The sequence below is a fragment of the Ptychodera flava genome, chromosome 9 (genome assembly GCF_041260155.1).
Source record: "Ptychodera flava strain L36383 chromosome 9, AS_Pfla_20210202, whole genome shotgun sequence".
NCBI classification, from domain to species: Eukaryota; Metazoa; Hemichordata; class Enteropneusta; family Ptychoderidae; genus Ptychodera; species Ptychodera flava.
This window is the reverse complement of record NC_091936.1, coordinates 43,373,827-43,393,328: the sequence shown is the minus strand read 5'-3', so window position 1 is coordinate 43,393,328 and position 19,502 is coordinate 43,373,827. Positions and strand designations below refer to the sequence as shown.

At 39.1% G+C, this 19,502-nt stretch overlaps 2 protein-coding genes across 5 annotated transcripts in view; one reads left to right on the top strand and one right to left on the bottom strand.

The window, feature by feature from the left end:
* Positions 1-19,502, bottom strand: part of LOC139141127 (probable serine carboxypeptidase CPVL) — a 601,148-nt gene that overhangs the window by 17,773 nt on the left and 563,873 nt on the right. The window contains exons 1-3 of one of the 4 annotated variants that reach the window (XM_070710722.1): positions 1,724-1,860; positions 833-1,030; positions 133-189 (exon numbers count right to left, since the gene is read on the bottom strand). In XM_070710722.1, coding sequence (XP_070566823.1) covers positions 133-189; positions 833-1,013 — 238 coding nt within the window. In that variant the 5' untranslated portion in view covers positions 1,014-1,030; positions 1,724-1,860. Of the gene's footprint in view, positions 1-132; positions 190-832; positions 1,031-1,622; positions 1,861-19,502 lie in introns of those variants that run through there. The other 3 variants (XM_070710721.1, XM_070710720.1, XM_070710723.1) reach the window with 3 other exon arrangements.
* LOC139141126 (tRNA-dihydrouridine(47) synthase [NAD(P)(+)]-like) lies at positions 2,026-19,288 on the top strand. The gene is made up of 11 exons (XM_070710719.1): positions 2,026-2,440; positions 4,851-5,805; positions 6,089-6,241; positions 6,676-6,792; positions 7,060-7,125; positions 10,014-10,124; positions 10,815-10,911; positions 11,510-11,636; positions 11,943-12,030; positions 13,754-13,935; positions 18,236-19,288. The coding sequence occupies exons 1-11, from the start codon at positions 2,253-2,255 to the stop codon at positions 18,306-18,308; spliced, it is 2,157 nt and encodes a 718-aa protein (XP_070566820.1). The 5' UTR covers positions 2,026-2,252; the 3' UTR covers positions 18,309-19,288.

Below are 19,502 nucleotides of genomic sequence, written 5' to 3'. Positions count from 1 at the left end.
CACAGTAACTGACAAAGTATTTTATATCACTGTTCAAAATCAAACTGATTACACAATCCCTGGATACAGAAGAGACAATTTAGTGAAATTATCGTATAGCTATGCAAATTTTGAAATCTCTCACTGACTTACCTGCATAACTTTTGATACTTGTACCCTCAAGCATTCCCACAACACTAAGATTTCTTGCTGGAAGGAAAAAACAGGAAAAGGGGAAAAATTTTGTCAATAGCACCTTGCAAAATGAAAGGAATTCCCAGAGAATAATTATATAACCACTTCCCTCTGCCTCTCTGGTCTTGAAATTATCCTGTATACAGTGAGGTCAGTGCTGGTGTGACTGGAGCAGGGCATATATCATTATAGTCTGTCTGTCTATCTCATGTCTTGTCATTCTGCTATAACAGAGGACGAAACCAGAATAATCTTCTGATTTAATCCATTTGTAAGTCAGTCCATTTTGTACATTTATTTGTACTTAGGATCAGAATAAAAATAAATGTAGTGGTCTCCAGGCCTAGTTTGATAGTCCACACATATTCTTTATAAAATAATATCTTTTTTAATTATAAATGGGTCAGTTCAACCAGTGAAATGATCAGTTCAGTGCTCTGATTTAAAAAAAAGGTGAGGCCCCAGACTTTGCATGACTTCCTTGTGCACCACAGAGAGAGAAAACACAAATGAAAAACAAATGAAACACAACAGAACTCACAAATGGTCCTCAGTAACACTCACTGCCCATCAAAAACATATTCAAACTTGATGTACTACTTTCACATACACGTCACAAAATGCCGTATAAATGTGGGTTTTTTGAGACGGTGCTTACCTTCTTCAATTTTTCCAGCTTCTAACAGTGGAGTTAGGAAGAGTGGACTTCCTGGATCAACGCCATTATTTACAAACTGAGGTATGTTCCCTTTAAATATTGTTTTCAAAGGTGTGCTTGCATTCGCTGGGTTGAAAATGAACAGCAGGGCAATAATTCGCAGTGCGTTCGACCGAAACATGTTGGTGAATGTTACACCTGTAGTAGAACAACAAAAGCTTTTGATTACTGGTCCGATTTTGAGAAAAAGTTTTAATTTTTATAACTACAGACAAAAAAGTGTATTGATCAATTCATATTCGCGTATTTATAGCTCACATCTGTTCTTCAGTTCAGGCATTTCTGCGCGCTGCGCAACATTTTAGGTTGTGGGCGGATCCTTGGAAATTTAATACGTTGTTAGGATCTCATTTGAGCTATGTCGGCTACCATCTTGTACTTTTTAGTCGAAGAAATACACAAAAATAAAGTTCCTGAAATACATGCACAAAATAAATCCATAATTTCGTAAACCGATGTCTAAAATGATACACACGATGTATTTCTCTCATAGCAATTTTTGTCTACGCGTCCCGGGGCATAAAACGTAGGGGCGTTTCATTTCGCATTCATACGTATACTTTTACTGGTCAGCGCGGTGACAGCGAGAGTGATTTCCTTCCCGTTGTTGGATTTCCCCCGGTACATGATTAAAGCATATAAAGGTTATTAAAATCAAGATGCCAGGTCTAAACATGTTGGAACAATAACTGAAAAATAAAAGTAATGTGTAAATCAAACATATACCCACACATTAGTAATTCTTGCCTATACCTTGCTGGCTTCAGCACCCGCCACTTCAGACCTCAACTTTGTTATAGTATATTCCAGTTAGAGCCCAACCGTGCTTACCCTGATACCCGGCGCGATTGAGGATATGAGCAGAAGTGCATCACGTGAGAAAGTCAGGTGACTCTCACAATTTCAATATGTTCCAAAATGACAAAGCTAGCCTGTTTACGATAGCATGGAATTTTGTGAATTCTCGTGCCTGTTTGACGGTCTTCTGTCACAATCAGTCTTCTGCTTATCACTTTATAACAATTTCTCACCATAAATATTACAATTCTCAAGGAGTTTCGTTGTATAGGGTTTTTAAATTAATTAACATATTTGTCGTAAGCAAACTTTACGTCAATTTGCCGTATTGCGTCAGTTGTGTAAGCGTGGTTGCGCGCACGATCATATACGTGTACAGCGTAAACCGTCAGCTGCACGTTAATCGCAGTTTTTCTTCCTCTATGGTTTGCGTGACTGTCAAATAGCATAGGTCACTAGTTGAGTTCATGGCAGTCCCGCCACTTAAACTGTTCAAGCACGTTTCTACTGAAGAGTACATTTTGTATTGCAATTTTGTGTTTGTATTGGTACTGGTGGTGGCATGGACAGCTTGCTGGAAGGCCAAATGGAGAAAGAAAGTCTCCAAAGAAACACAGACAGTGAGCCCGCAACAGATTCTAACACCGGCGTAGTTGGCGAGGATTCCACAGCGAGACAAGAGACTGCGAGCAGCGACGATGAGTTAAATTTGAATGTCGATCAGGATGGAACGGCAAAACTAAAGCCTGAGTGAGTATTGAAGATCATTAACTGTACAGAATCCTATGACAGGACAAGATGGATTGTGTCACAGGCAAGCGAAACCGTCACTGATGCAACCAGTAGTTGCATCAGTAGCAGCTGTGGGTCCATAGCTGTGGTGTATTCAGACGGGGTTCCTGCCTTTTACGGGCTGGTTTGATTTGTACAACTTTTAACCCCGCCACAAAAGTAAAAGTCAAAACCACCCAGTATTAAAAAGGCAGGAATCCCGTCTGAAACACCACAGGGGGTCCAGACACTTCGCACCAAAACCAGTTCGCCCCACACAACTTCGTCCCAAAACCATTTCGTACCAAACACCACCTCGTCCCAAGTACTACTTCGCCCAACCCACTTCGCCCCAAGTACCACATCGTACTAAAACCACTTCGCCCAAAGTATAGTACCGTCAACTCGTCCTGAAACAACGATGTTACGACGTACATCATAAGGTTGCTTTTACCTGCAACTTGGAAGCATTAATGTGTTAGGACATTTTGGCTACCACGAACCATTTATTGTTGCATGAAACCATAAACGATAGAATAAGAAAAAAGAAACGCGCAAATGCTACAACTCAGGTGCCGTGCGCGGAATTGCACGATGTCAATTTCGCGAAATGCGTACACTCTTAAGATTTCAGTCCCAGGATGACAGAAAGGTGGTTATTTTCAGCTTTACCAGTTAGCGATAAGTTTCGGGCAAAGTGGTTTGGGGACGTGACTTTTGGGGCGAAGTGGTTTTGGTACGAGGTTGTTATGGTGCGAAGTGGTTTTGGTGCGAAGTGGTATGGGATGAAATGGTATGGTGCGAAGTGGTTTTGGTGCGAAGTGTCTGGGAACCCACCACAGCTATCGACCCACAGCTACATCAGTGACGGTTTCGTCGCGCGAGTGCCTGTGGGGGATCATGTTCTCTATAAATATACTGCACATCTTATGCAATCTATGATGAATGGTAAATTTTGCGTGCATTAAAAAAGCTGTACACAGGAAACATGCATTACAGAACATTAACTGTTTCCAGGCACCCCAGGGATAATCACAGGCGTGCTGTTTACTGGGTAGTTTGTATAAGTTTAGTTTATGCTTCGTTCCGACGTTCTGCTCCGTAGCCTTATCACCAAGGTAAGAAACAGAATTATCCGGCCTGCAAAGAAAACTACCCATTCTAGTCGAAAAATGAACACGAATCCTACAGTCAGTTACCTCGTTCAACGCGGAAGGCTCTCTACTGTCCAAAAAACACTCTCATGTCACAATCAAATGAAAACTGTAGGAGAAAACATGCTGTGTTTTCACCAACTAGGCATTTCTTGCGTCCACCGTTGTAATAACGCAACTCATTATCATAATTGTATGCTGTCCGCATCGCTGATTGGTCCGTGAGCAACGCCATCAACGGCATCAGACTGACATTCACCACTTTCTATGTGCGGACACCGTCCATTATGATAATGAGTTGCGTTATTACAACGATGGCTACAAAAAACGCCGATGTTGTCAAATCGCGGCAGATTTCTCCTAAAGTTTTCATTTGATCGTGACACGAGAGTGTTTTTTGGACATTAGAGAGCCTTCCGCGTTGAACGAGGTAACTGACTGTAGGATTTGTGTTTATTTTTTGACTAGAATGGGGAGTTTTCTTTGTAGGCCGGATAATTCTGTTTCTTACCTTGGTGATAAGGCTACGGAAGAGAACGTCGGAATGTAGCATACACTACACTTATACAAACTACCCAGTAAACAGCACGCCTGTGGTGATAATGCACTGTGGGTGTCTCTGTGCATTCACTCTTTTACTTTTTAAGGTTTCAAGGGCCCCACTGAACAATTGCTAGAATGTCTTGGGCTCTGTAGTGTATTTGTAGTTGCACAAGTTATAATGTTCAGAGAGTTAAAACTCATCCAAGATAGCATCCCCAAGTATCCCATACTTGCTCTATAAATTTGAGTACAAAATTGTTATGACATTGCAACAGTCAATACTTGGCCCATTTGACACCCCAGTCACTAATGATGTAATGTAAGGTCCATAATAAGATTATCACAAAAATACTGCAAAGGATGCATTTAGACATTTAGCAGTGTACAGTACATCACCCTCCACTTTGCATGGGACAAATGTCCTTGTGCATCCTGTGTTATATTTTCATGATAATCTCATATTACCATACCCTGTAGTTTTGTTTATGACTGTCACCTCTTGTGCACAATTGCTAATAGTGCATCGATCTGAAAATATTTTATGAATCTTAAGTACCATAGATAAAACATTTATTATTCATTATCGAATATTAACAGAAGTAAATGTAACTCTTCAGAAGTTTTTGTGGTACATGTAGGTTTTACATTTCACATTCTTTTCTGAAATCTTTGTCTTCTTTTAAAATCCATAGATTTATTGACAAAGAAAGGATCCGTAAAAATTTCAACAGAAAAGTGGAGGATGTGAAGCAAAAGGAAGAAACTCAAAAAGATAACACCAAGGTTGATGAACCACCGACAAAAAAAATCAGGAAAGAAAAAAGGGGTCAGAACAAACATCGACCCAGAGACCAGAAAATAGATTCCTCAGAAAGACTATGCCCTAGTATTTCAAATGAAACTGTTTGTCATTTTGCTGAGAGATGTAAATATGAACACAGTGTTGAAGCTTTTATGGCCAAGAAACCACCTGATATCAGTGACAAGTGTTATCTATTTGAGAAATACGGAAAATGCCACTACGGCATGAGTTGCAGATTTGGAGGATGCCACATTAGTGAAAACAACAAGAATGTGGTAGACCATGAAAAGTATAAGGCGGATTTGAAGCCTGAAATTATCAATGTGCTGGCAAAAGATCTGCAGCGGCAGCTATGGAAAAAGAAATACAAATTTGAAAAAGCAGATGAGGTTCTCAGAAAGCTGATGAAACAAAACAAATCTGGTCAGCAGACTGTCAAAGACAACACACAGAAAGCTGAAGCTGTATCTGCAGCAAATGGAAGCAGCAGAAATCAAGAAATCAAAGATGATAAGGGAGAGTTCAAGGAACAGGGTTGTCATGGTGATGGTCAAGAGCATTTAACAGATGGACAAAGTGGTGCAAATCATGCAACTGGCCAAAGTGAAGGAGATGTACAAAAAACATCGACAAATGAGCCAGCAGATGTGATACAAGCAATGTCAAAAAATGAAACAACAGATGTGATAAGTGAGATGGTGAAATCAGAAGGAAGCTTAAATGTGCAGAGTAGTGTCCCTCAGCATAGTGGAACCATCACTGATGAGGATTTGATCAGACTTCGTCACTGTGAGAAGAAGAAAATAGATTTCTCAGATAAGCTTTATTTGGCACCATTGACAACAGTAAGTAAAGGGTATAATTGTAATTGTGTAGACTTCCATAGAACAACATACAACATTTCATTTTTCAGTGAAGGGAGATGAGCTTCACATGTGCTTCCTGTCAACAGAAAAGTAGATTATGGCAAGTGATCTCAAGATTAAGATATCTTCACAGTCACTCCCAGTGTAAAGGTGAACAGTCAAACCACTGACTGCTACAAGTCAAAGATCAAACCATTCTCTGTAAATGACATTTTGAAAAGTGGAGTATAAAATGTTTTTGTAATCCTTTGTCAAATCCTAGGTTGGTAATCTCCCATACAGACGCATTTGTAAGAAGTTTGGAGTTGACATCACTTGTGGTGAGATGGCCATGTGTACAAACCTTCTGCAAGGTCAGCTGTCTGAGTGGGCTCTATTGAAAAGACACTGTTCAGAAGATGTATTTGGTGTTCAGGTAATTATTAATTGTTCAATATGGTGTCATCTTGAATTTTTACTTGCTGTTTGATTGTCGGTGATGTATGTGTTTATAGAATGTTAATTATTACTTTACACTCCAACTTTACATGAGAGTTTTTCTGAATTGTCTGAATCAATACTGAGGAACATCTTGAAATTTCTTTGAGGCAGCTTTGATAGAAATCCTTGCATCTTGCATGTAGAACACCATTAAATCAGTGATGTGTGTCGCTGTTCAGACGTCTGTTAAATTTTGTCAAACGTAAGTGGCATATATTGCGGTATGATATAGTACTTGAAAAATTATTTGAATTTAGGAAAAACATTTTTGAAAAACTTGTTGTGAAACTGAGTTTCTACAATCAATGTTTCCTCATGAAGTTGTCATGTATGTTGCATAATTTAATGATTGGTACTTTATGATTTCAGCTGTGTGGTTCATTTCCGGACACCATGACAAAGTGTGCTGAGTTACTCACCAAAAATATTGATGTTGATTTCATTGATATTAATGTGGGATGTCCAATTGATTTAGTTTTCAGGAAGGTAAGTGTTTTCAAATGCATTTGGGAAGAATTGATTTGCGCGGTGGTTCAGCAGGCAATTGATGTTGCCAATATGTTCAGTATTCATGAAACAAAGTTTCTGTTGTAGTGTTCTACAATCCATTGTGAATTTCTCAGCGTGTTTACTTATCAATCGTCTTATCAATGAAATTTTTGAAGGTAGATCAAACACTCTGATTTTGTCACAAGCTACTTCTTCAGAATATCTTATTAAGTTTGTTTCTAACTAAAACTTCCCTCTTGACAGGGTGGAGGGTGTGCTTTAATGGGAAGACTCAGTAAGTTTGAACAGATTGTCACAGGAATGACATCCGTAAGTATCTCATCTATATCTCTATTGAAAAGGCTGTTTCCTGAATGAGGAACTCAGTATTTTTGATTTGTGCAGAATAGCATTTTATTGGATAGTTACATACACACTCAATAATTTAACAAATCATTGCCCATCATGAGGGTTTAGTGACTTAGTCTTTTGTGTGCAGAATTCATCAATTACCTTCGTAACTTAAAGAGGCACTCCCACTTGGTAACATTTTTAAAATGTAATTTTTTAATGCCAACGGTCTATATTTGACGTGGCGACTGCACGCGGATCGCGAGATATAGATAAAAACATGTCCTCAAAAAAGTAAAAGTTTGAATTCTGGTGGCCCACCTAAATTCAGCGTCTGAACATCGAACGTTCGGCACTGGTGCCGTTGTCAACTAAGCTATGGAGTACAAGTCTACGCTAACGCTGCTGTACGCCAAAGTACTAAGTTCATATCGGTGATCGGTCATGCCCCGTGGGGTAAAGTTGAGTCTTACTGACTCTGAGAAAAAAAAACAAAACGGAAAACAAAGTTTGCTTATTCCACCAGATTTCGCATAGGTGACCAGCACATACGTGCGGTCGATACATAGCGGCCACCGTGTGGTATGCGCGCATACCACGCGCGGCGGCCCCTATGTATCGAACTACGTGTAACTGTGTGGCAGACGACAAAATGTAGTCGAGGCGGCTAATATTTAACACGTAAAAACTGATGGTTATGTGGTATCAGTTAAAAATATAATGCAACTGATTTAGAATAATGAAAACGACAAAAACTAAGGAAAATTTAATTACCTGAGGTAAAGGCATAGTGCTGTATATAAAGTCTTTGCAGTGGGAAGTAAATTCATTGCATCGTTCGAACTTATTATAGACTCCCTAGAAGATTGTCAATCAGCACAATAACAAACCTTCAGGGGATTTCGGGTTAAAATCAGACACAATCGTAAAACTTCAGGATGTGAAAAATACGCTCAGGAAATGACATGTTTTTATCGATATCTCGCGATCCGCACGCAATCGCCACGTCAAACATCTACCGTTGGCATTAAAAAAATGTGTTTTGAAAATGTTACAAAGTGGGAGTGCCTCTTTAATGATACGCTTCTTAACTGTTGCCCATGGATGACCTGCTACCTGACAGAAAATATGCAAAATCAATGTGTTATGATGAAGACATGTTCTCTTTTTAACATGAAGTGAGACTGTCTGACTTTCACTCCCTTACATTACAGTGTTGCTAGTTTGTTATAGGTTTGGTCATGTCCGTGCGTGCGTCCGTCCGTCCGTTCACGCAGATATCTCAGACATGCCCTGGTCAATTTCTTTCAAACTTTGCACAAGGATAGTACCCTACCCCATACAGATGCACGTCGATTTGTTTCACAATGTGATCAAATTTGGCCATGTGAGAGGACTTTTTAGTTTTCACCTCCATAGACTCCCATGTATAAGGCAGTCTCCATAGACTCCCATGTATAAGGCAGTCCATAGACTCCCATGTATAAGGCCAAGAAAAAAAATAATTTCGTTTCTCATCGTATTCATATTGCAAAAAGGATGCAGTGACACAGTTTTTAGTGCCCACGGATGAAGTCCAGGGGGCTTATAGATTGGGTCATGTCCGTCCATGAGTCCATCCGTGAGTCCATCCGTTCACGCAGATATTTTGACATAATGTCACTTGACCTTGGTGACCTTTGACCTCAAATATATATTATAAATTCATACTCGGTAACCACAAGTGCTACACCCTTCATATATGGTATGATGGGACAGCTTATGACGCCACATATTGTACCTCATTAATTATGCGCATATCTAATTTTGAGCGAGAAAATAGAGCTAGAGGTCTGATTTTTGGTATATAGGGATAACTTAGCGATACTATTTTTTTTCCAAAATGTCATGTGACCTCGGTGACCTTTGACCTCAAATATACATATTTGTCCATAACTCAGTAACCACAAGTGCTACACCCTTCATGTATGGTATGATGGCACAGCTTATGACGCCACATATTGTACCTCATTAATTATGTGCATATCTAATTTTGAGCAAGCCAATAGAGCTAGAGGTCTGATTTTTGGTATATAGCGATAGCTTAAATTAGCAATACAATTTTTTTGACAAAATGTCACGTGACCTCGGTGTCCTTTGAACTCAAACATACATATTTGTCCATAACTCAGTAACCACAAGTGCTACTACCTTCATGTATGGTATGATGGGAAACTTTATGATGCCACATATTGTACCTCATTAATTATGTGCATATCTAATTCTGAGCAAACCCATAGAGCTGGATGTCTGTCATACATATGCACATAGATTTGTTCTGTGATACGATCCAATAAGGCCGCCATGTGGCCATTTTCTTACGATTTTTTCATGTCCTGAACTACAGCTCAGACATGTATCAAGCGAATTTATTCAAAAGTATTTTTATCACAGACCTAATGAAGAGGACTCTATCCTCTCTGAGGACCTGTAATCAAAGTACCCATTAACAAGTGGGGACTGTGTCATCAACGATGACTTGTTCTTCAGCATTTTGTCAAATGATTTAATTTTAGGGTAAAAAGCACATGATTAAATTTTACGGTCACTAACATGATAGACATTTAGAAATTATTACTGAATTTGATTTGCAGAGATACCCTTAGATACACTGCCTGTGCAGAGCACAAGACATGAAACTATCCTGGCAGTTACAATTTTGCTCTTACCAGCAACTTTAAAAGTTACCCATCAAGGTGTATGGCTGTTTTCACAGATTTTCTTCACTTCACTAATTTTAGTTCTAATGCACTCTGAATTCACCCATACTGTCATTCACATACAGTCTAAACAAAGTCTTATCTGTGCATATTCACCTATTCACCCAGGTAATGGACGTACCGCTAACTGTCAAGATGAGAACAGGAATCCAAGACAAGAACTTCAATGCACACAAAGTCATACCAAAGCTGAGAGACTGGGGTGTTTCCATGGTAACAGTGAGTACACATGCATCATCAATCATTTGTTAGATGCAAAATTTGTGACTTTCAACATCAGAGAGGGTAAAAGTTCCACTGAAAGATTGAGTCACGTGCAATTTTGCCCTGCAAGGGTCATTGAATTCCTTCAAATTGTGAAATCGTTCAGTTTAAGTATGTAATATTGTAAGTAGGTGCTCTCTTGATCATTATATGAAATGCTGGCATACAGTGTGTATGTATACAACTTTATGTAATATGAGTCATAAGATGTTGAGTGTAGGAAACAAGAATGTCATTATTCATGTATTTTTCCGAAACAAGATATCTAGAATAAGATAGCTCTGTCAGGTGTGTTCTTCAGAGAGGCTCTTTCTTAGTATAAATCTATTGCAACACAGCGAGTTTGATGTTTTTTCAATGAACTCAACTCCCAAGACCCAGAAACAGAAATGCTTAACTCAGAAGGAACAGAGACTAATAAACTCTGAGAAATACAATCAAAATGATTTGACTTGTCCATCACTATTGTTGGTTTTAGTCATAAAGGTGGAATTTCTTGTCGACTTCATGAAAGGATTTGAAAAGTTCCGCAAGCAACATTTTGTATGACATGGATTTTGCCATAATCCTCAAATATACTGAAAGATATTTCAAGAACATGGACAAATCTTTGTATTTGTGTTTTGGTGTATGTTTTCCCAACAGCTTCATGGACGTTCAAGAGAACAACGTTACACCAAGCTGGCTGATTGGGATTACATTAATGATTGTGCAAAAGCTGCACATCCAATGCCATTATATGGTAAGGAAATCCTAAACTTTATCATTCAACTCACTAACAGCTAGCGGTGGTGCCATGGTTGATTCCAGCCTTAGGAAAAATTCTCTCAAATCAGACAAACTCTGCAATAGGACTGTGAAAAATAAGCATTACAAGAATTCAGAAATGATACTGTGAACAAACAAAGTCCAAACAAATCATGGCTAGAATGCTTCCAAAGCTGTTTTTATCATGATAACATTTACATTTAAAAGTGCCAGTGGCAAAAATTAGACAGTGAGCTTTAGTAGCAATCAACAAGATTTATCATGAAGAAATTGAACTCTTGTAATAAGGTGTCTTCAATTGGGTTCGAACCCAAAACATACAGCATCCAGTCACCTAGCGGAGAGACAACAAACAGAACCAAAGAAGTACAACCACAGGACAATAAGCACCCAGTAGGATACATTGAAGACAACTGTTAGCAATGAAAATATTTTAGCATGTTATCTTAATTTTGGTCCTAGTTTGGTGTGTAAGATGTTGAATACTACATCAGTTTACTTCAAATTGAATCGGTTTTAAATAAGTTTTAAACATTGTTCATTGAATGGTGTTTGCACTGCTTTGTTACCAGGCAATGGTGATATTCTGTCATATGAGGATGCAATGAGACAGCGGCAACACACAGGAATAAGTGGTGTTATGATTGCCAGAGGAGCATTGATCAAACCGTGGGTCTTCACTGAAATCAAAGAACAGAGGTAAGTATAGGCTGCAGCGGGTTTAGGAATGCCTCTTTGAATAGTGTATGGCTTTGCAAAAGATAACTATTGCCATTGACACCGAGTTCAAGTTCACTTAAATCAGTGCTATGAAATAAGTACCATGGTAGCTTGCTAATTGCATGGCACTTTCTTGATGAAACTCTAGCCTTACAAAATTAGGTTTTTGTTTCAATCAATAATTGATGTCTTCGCTCAAAGTGCATTCTATGCCATGCACATACCACAGATTCATCGAAGTGCCTCTCAATTTACTGTACTTCTTTTTTATGATATAATTTCAAGACACTGGGATATCTCCTCAGCAGAGAGACTTGACATGTTGCAAGACTTTGTCAACTATGGCTTAGAACATTGGGGATCGGACCAACAGGTATGGTACAGTGAAGTAAAAGCAATCTGCAGAATGATATATATGTAATATATAGTATTGTACACCGTTACTTTGAACAAGGCTGTAAACTATAGCACAGAAGTACAATATAGCAGATTACTATACATTGAATTCAGTGGGTTTGAATGAAGTGCTGTTCAGAATAGTACTGCTCAGCGACGTGCTTTGCAGTACAGTACAGTATACTGCAGTACAGTATATTATAGCACAGTTCAGTGTAGTCCAGTACAGTTGAGTAAAGTTCATTGTAGTACAGTGTAACATATTACAGAGTTCTGCCCAGAGTTCCAAGAGTGCTGGACGGCTCATTAATATTCATGAGCATTAATATTCATGAAAAACTGTAACATTTATATGCTTGTATTTTTACATTCTTAGGGCTTGATATACAAATAATAGCCAATTCCACTGTACCTTCAAAGTATTTTTTCAGTTTTAACTGAACAAAACAGAAAGAAAACAATCTTTAGTAGTTGTAAAGGAATCTTTTGAAGCTTCTGAAAAATAATGTACCACTTTTTTGTCATCATTTTCCTGTGCTTATATCATCCCTCACCACTATGAAGTTTGGATTACCATTGCACTGTACCAGCATCCAGTGTTTTTTCAAATGACCTAGGTGGTCTTTATACTGCTCATGCGCAGACTCTATAGAGTTTAAACCAAGAACTTAGGGGTTGGCTAATCGGCCATAGTTTTGAAAGTGGAATTTCTCGATGTCAAATTCACTTCAATTGCTTCTTGATAGTCATTATAGAATGGGAAAATTCACAAACAGAGAGGCTTGTTGCCACGGACAAGTAACTTTTGGCTTATTGACCTGAAAAATAAGTGAGTGTTCATTGATAATTCAAAGACTGGATTCGTTGACACCAAACTTGCTCGTGACTTTCATTGCATGCAGTCTTTCCACAATGCCACTCATTGAGTTTGAACTGAACATTGAAGAGTACGTTTTAGTTAGAAGTCCTGTTCTTTGTGCCATTTTCGCTTCGGTACTTCATTTTTGTGGTGTTATAAACCTTGATTCAAAGCAAAAAACTTCAGTTTTTCTCTTTCTTTCGATCGTACAGAGATACTGTGTGACAGGAAAACCGTGTCTAGTTCATTACATTAGGGCGATGATCTTGTGAACGTACGTTCAACAGCTGAACAGCTTTTCATATGCAAAATCAGCGTACGGTAATCAACCAGTGGTATTGTTTAAATAGCATTTTATTGAAAGGCATTCTATAGTACCATTGTTTTCATCAACTCTTTAGTTTAGTTTAGTTTAGTTTAGTTTAGTTTAGCAATTTTATGAACTGCTTGACCTCAAAAGTGTCACTCATAGACATTCATGTTGATTGTTCAAAGCATTGAACTGCAAGTGCCGGTCGGTCACTTGTCAATGCTGGTCGGAAATTCTGAGTGCCGGACGGGCCCGTCCAGCGCCGTCCGGCGTGGGCAGATCCCTGCATATTACAGAGTTGTAGAGTTCAATTTATACGATAATAACAATCCTGTAGAACCATCACAGATACACCTATGGATTTCTCATTCAAGTCTGTAGGAACTTCCCTATTTGCTCTTGGATTGTGTTGATGGTAATATTTGTTAATTTAGCCAATCTTTTTGGGAAAAACCATAAAAAGATGTCAATTTGATTTAAACGCTGACACATCTAGCAATTTTACCAATACATGTTAGTCATTTGTTTCAGGGTGTGGACAGAACCAGACGTTTCCTCTTGGAGTGGTTGTCCTTTCTGTATCGATACATTCCAGTGGGCATACTAGAACGAGTTCCACAGAGAATCAATGAAAGGCCACCTTATTACTTTGGTAGAAACGATTTGGAAACCTTGATGGCAAGTAACAACTGTGGTGACTGGATTAAAATCAGGTGAGGAAAATAAGATTAATTCATAATTAGTGGATTGATGATGACGTAGATGTATGTTCATTGAATCACAGTTGAGTTTTCACCACCAGCATCTCATTTAAAGGGCCAAAAGCTAAAATTTTTTATGAGTTTTTCACAATTTTTGTTTTGTATGTCATTTGTTAGTTCTTATTCTACTCCCCAAAGAAGGTTAAAGCACTCACTGTTTAGCTTGTCAACACAGTTTCTATACATGTAAAATGCATTGTTATTGTTTACGTTTGAATTCTAGTCCGGACCAGAATTCACTTGTCAACAATAACAATGCAGTCTACACATGTACAAGCTTAATACTGTGTACTGTGGAATACTTTTTGTTCGCGTGGAATTTATTTTCGCTATTTTCGCGGAGGAAATTTTTGCGCGAAAATTTGTTCCAGCGTTTTGTTCTGAACACAAAAGACATGAATATTAATGAGCTTGACCGACTGTACTGACACAGTGACCTTTGACCATTACTCGCATGTTATGTCTATGGAAAACAATACACATGGAACCCGCACTCATTCATTCATTCAGTCAACACCAAACATCACGTAAATGACAAAGTAAAATAAAGTTTTAATAAAAAAATACACTTTATTGACAAGGAAGAATCCGTTACTTGAAGGTAGGTACAGTATTATTTTTATCAATTCATTCAACTTCTGAATCAATGGAATTGTACTGAAGACGTAAAGGAAAAAAAACAATTCGAAATTCGATCATCTACGCATATATTGGACTGAAATATTCAGCAAATAGTACAAAATTAATAATTTAGAAACTCAAAATCTCAGTAAAATGGATCAATGAAAGAATACATACAGTGAAAAAAAACGGAGGATGGAAAACTTGACATAGAAAATTAGAACAGCATGACCGTCACAATTTGTTTACTAACAGTTAAACGCAGTCCAAGTTCAAGTCTCTAGGCTAATCTCACTCAACTTTCAAATTAGTCCCGCTTGCTTGAAACCATCGCGAATCAAAGCAGTTCGATGAGCGATTTCGTCGTGGCAGCTGACGAGCCATCTCGCATGGATAGGTTTGACGACCGATGTTCGCAGATCAATCTGTGGCACTGCTACGCTGATATCGTCGCCTTCGTTTTCTTCATTGCCGTCGAGTGTTTCCATAACTCTCTCAGCATACCACGCATTGAAGCAAGACTTGAGGGCTTCTTTGTATTCTTTGTTGACTGACAAATCTAGAGGTTGTAGCTTATCGGTGCAGGCAGCCGGGATGAACACGATTTTGATGTTGTTTTCTTCGAGGAGCTTGCGAAGTTCCTCACCGCGATGAGCCTTGTAGATGTCGAACAGCACGAGCGCTTTCTTGTCAGGAGATAAACCCAGTCTCTGCCGTTGATCTGCGAAGTAAGGGATGATGATCTTCTGAACGTACTGGATCATGGATGCCTCGTTGCTCCAGTGCGATGCGGTATGGGTCACGTCCCAGTCAGCTGGAAAATTGACGTTGGGGTGACATCGGTCATTCCACTCTCGAACCAGAGTTCTTATCGCGCGTACGCTAATAAGTATCTCTGGCACAGGCAGATTAATATTCATGTGACCTCGAGGTCATTGGAACGTCAATGAACTACTTTTCTACCTGTCGCGCACTGTATCTATGGTATTGCCACAGTAACGCGCGGCAGTTGGAATTCGTTCCAGCACGCGCACAGTTATCTACAAATTCAAATAAAAACGCCATTTTCTCTTTTCAGTGTTTATTTATTGTTCTTTCTTGAGTATTCATATATACGGCCATGATAAATAACTTCGAGTGCAGGAGGGGTCACAATTCAAGAAAATACATCACCAGCAGACGATACAGGGGATTCGCCCAAAGGTCAGAAAAGGTCAAAGCCTTGTTTCTTCCCGAATAATTACACTATTTAAAAGAAGTTCCAATGGTAATTATATTTTTCCAGTTCGTGTTTTGCTATAAACTTATAGTAATTAGTTTTCAAACCGTGAACATTTTTGCAGGGAGGATGGACTTTGTATTTTCAGCGAGTTCGTCACAATGTCGGTTTTCGAGCTGACTTCCGGTTTGCGGATCAGTATGTGGTGATTTACCACGTAAACAGGACACCTGTGGCAGAGTCACTTATCGCCGAATCGAACACATAAGGAATTGTGGGTAATACGCGATAAGATGACTCTGCCTGGAGATTGCGGTCTGTCTTGCCAGCGTAAATAACTTGCGGTGGTAGTAGTTGACCGGCCATCGATACCCCCAGTAGAACCGTTATCTGCCGCTTGTCGTCTAGGCCCGATATCGTGATCTGCTTTCTTCCCCTCTCCTCGAGTGTCCACTCACCCCCAGGAAGTAAACTGACACCCGTCTGATCCCAATTTACGACCATTTCTTCGGGGATGGAAAAGTCATCGCGGACTTTCTGTACGCGGTCGATGAACGCGGCCTTCAACGCGTCAAAGTCACCCGGTAGCCGTTTCACGCCTTTGGTACCCTTGCGCCGTACAAAGTTCATTCTCTGAAGAATTGACTTCGCCCAGGCACTCGAAACGTCGATATGACCGCCAAATTCTTTCAATTTAGCCCTGTCTCTCTTCATGATAATGCCAGTTGCTGCGCCCATGACAATTCGATTGTTGATGACACCGCCGCTGAGTCGGACTTTGCGTATCCATCGCTGCACTTCGGTATCAAGTTCGCCAAGCATAAGAGGCTGACCCCGCCGACCTTTTGGTAATGACGTGACTGTCTCGCGTTCGTTGAGTCTCTTTAACTTCAGGTAACTCGCCTTCATTCCTCTCACGGTGCTCTCATTTAAGGGCCGGTTAAGTTCTTTGCTAAATTTTCTTGCTGTCTTTACTACACCGATCTCGATAGCTGACTTGGCGATCTGCGCTCGATGTTCATCAGTGTAAAACGAGTACTCACCGCGTTTTCTCTTTCTGACATTGACAGCTTCGGCGATAATTTTTCTACTTCGATGTTGGCAGCTTCAGTCAAAACAGCTTCTTCTTCCGTACTACACTGTCGTGGATCAGGTAAACCTGGCGCTCGTGGTGGGCTAACTTGCTTCAACCAGCGATAGAGAGACATGATGACGCGATGATGACAATAAGTCGAATGATGCTAGTCATTCCGAAATAGGGGTTTATAAGCTAAAAAATCGTTTGATCATAGCGGCAAGCTGTGAAGAATATTTCACGATGTGTTTGGCTGTAAAATTACTATTTTTTCACTGTTCATACGAACATTGCCGCAAACGATATAAGAGAAAGGGAGCAATTCACAAATACGGAGTAATTATCACTTCGATAGCTGTGCTGTTGTGAGCGAACTGCTTTGTTTCGATTGCCGACAGTCATTACCGACACCTTGTAATTGACACCATAACTAAAGCTGGTTAAAAACAATAAAATCAATTGTTTGCCGACTTGATTGACACCTAAAACGCATTGTGTAACGCCTAACGGCGTCCTCTGATGTTTGTGTTTGTCGACTATGCTTTGTCAACGCCTAATTTCAATTAGGGTACACCGCCCTGTCTGATTACAATGCAAAGCAATCAGCGCGAAAATAAAGTCGCGCGGATGTATCGATTTTCTCAATTACGCGAAAATAAATTCCAGCGATAATAAAGTATTCCACAGTATCTCAACATGATTTGGGGAGTTGAACAAGAAACTGCATATGACCAAAAACTTTGAAGGATACAGATTTGCTTTATCCAGTCACATTTGCCGGATAGATTATAGAACATGTACCCTTATAAGATGTCTAATATGTACTCTCTGAAACTCTCATGAGATAGTCTAACATGTACTCTCTGAAACTCTCATGAGATAGTCTAACATGTACTCTCTGAAACTCTCATAAGATAGTCTAACATGTACTCTCTGAAACTCTCATAAGATAGTCTAACATGTACTCTCTGAAACTCTCATAAGATAGTCTAACATGTACTCTCTGAAACTCTCATGAGATAGTCTAACATGTACTCTCTGAAACTCTCATGAGATAGTCTAACATGTACTCTCTGAAACTCTCATGAGATAGTCAAACACTGTGCACATATCAAAGTCAGAGGGAAAACACTTTCATGATTCATATTTTTCGTGACACGTTCACCTATCAAAATATTTCAGTCATTTATGATCATAAAATATCCATTCTGAATCCACAGAAAGAACAACTGGAAAAATATTTGACAAGTTTTTACATCATTGAAAATATTTGTTGTTTTGATTCAATATTGATTTAGAATTGTTAAAATGACATGTTTTTATTTTTTCATTCACAGTGAGATGTTGCTTGGTCCTGTTCCAAATGGATTTCAATTTCTTCCAAAACACAGAGCAAACTCATACAAGTAGGGACAAAAAGACATTTTAAGATATCAGTACATACAGAGAACACATGGAAGCATATCGTCAAATTTTGATTTTTGAAAAACAGGCTAAAAAATACTGTTGTGTACAAGGGAGAAAAACAAAAGAGGAATTTCATTTATTGATAGTCTGGTGAGGGCAGATGTTCGGGAACATTTTTTGTGAGCATCACCAAAAGTCAACCCATCATTTTTGCATTGTTCATCATTATCTTGGCATGTTGGTAAAACTCATCCAGTCTCTCCCAGTGAGATCTGGTCGTGGTTGTTCAGTTGAGGAACAGCAGTCTGCCGATGCTACATTTATGTCAAGTGTCCCTTGAAATCGTAATATTCAAACCCTGCGTGACGACTCATCACAGGAGAAGATGTTCTGCCAAAGTACCACAACTGAAACTACATAAGTTGCACCAGGCTGGAAGGTTCTATCGCTCATGGTTGGGCTGTATCCTTCTCATACAGTTCTACCTAGAGCAAACGATCATGCAATCTAGTGTCACAACTCTCAGGTCACTGAAGCAATAAGACCAAAACCATTCAGATGTAACAGGTTATACAATAGTTGAATTTATGGGGTCATGAGGGTGACTGTGAAAACTGTGGGAAAAAAGCAAAAATGTAGAAGTTGCAAGTGATATTCAACAAACTTCTGTAATTGGTTCTGAATATTGAGATCATCCTGCACAGGCTTTAATGTATTGTTTTGATGTGAGGTACACTCATTTGGTAGAATTGTGGTATGCATGGTGCTGTAGATTGAAATTTGGCACCTATTGCATTATTTAAAGAGTTTGGATTATAGCATTTCAATTTCAGTATTTTGAGTTCTAGAACCTTTTCTAATACATACTTTTCAGAAAATAATGCAAGTTCCATTCTTCTGTTACAATTTTCCCATTCATCACAATTAGAAGACTCGTGGAATGAATATATCTCTATCTATTTAATAAATAATCATAAAATTCATTATTATTGCTTGCTTAGCTTAGCCAGAACTGATAGCATGAAGGAATAATGTGATTTCTTCGTCCAAGTTCCGGTGGATGATGACAGGGCTCGAAATTAAATTTTTTCCCTGGTAGTCCACTTAGGCTACCATTTTCTGAAGTTGGTAGCCCAGTGACAATGGCTGGTAGCCTATGCATATTTTAGTTTAGGGATAATTTTTCATTACCAAGAG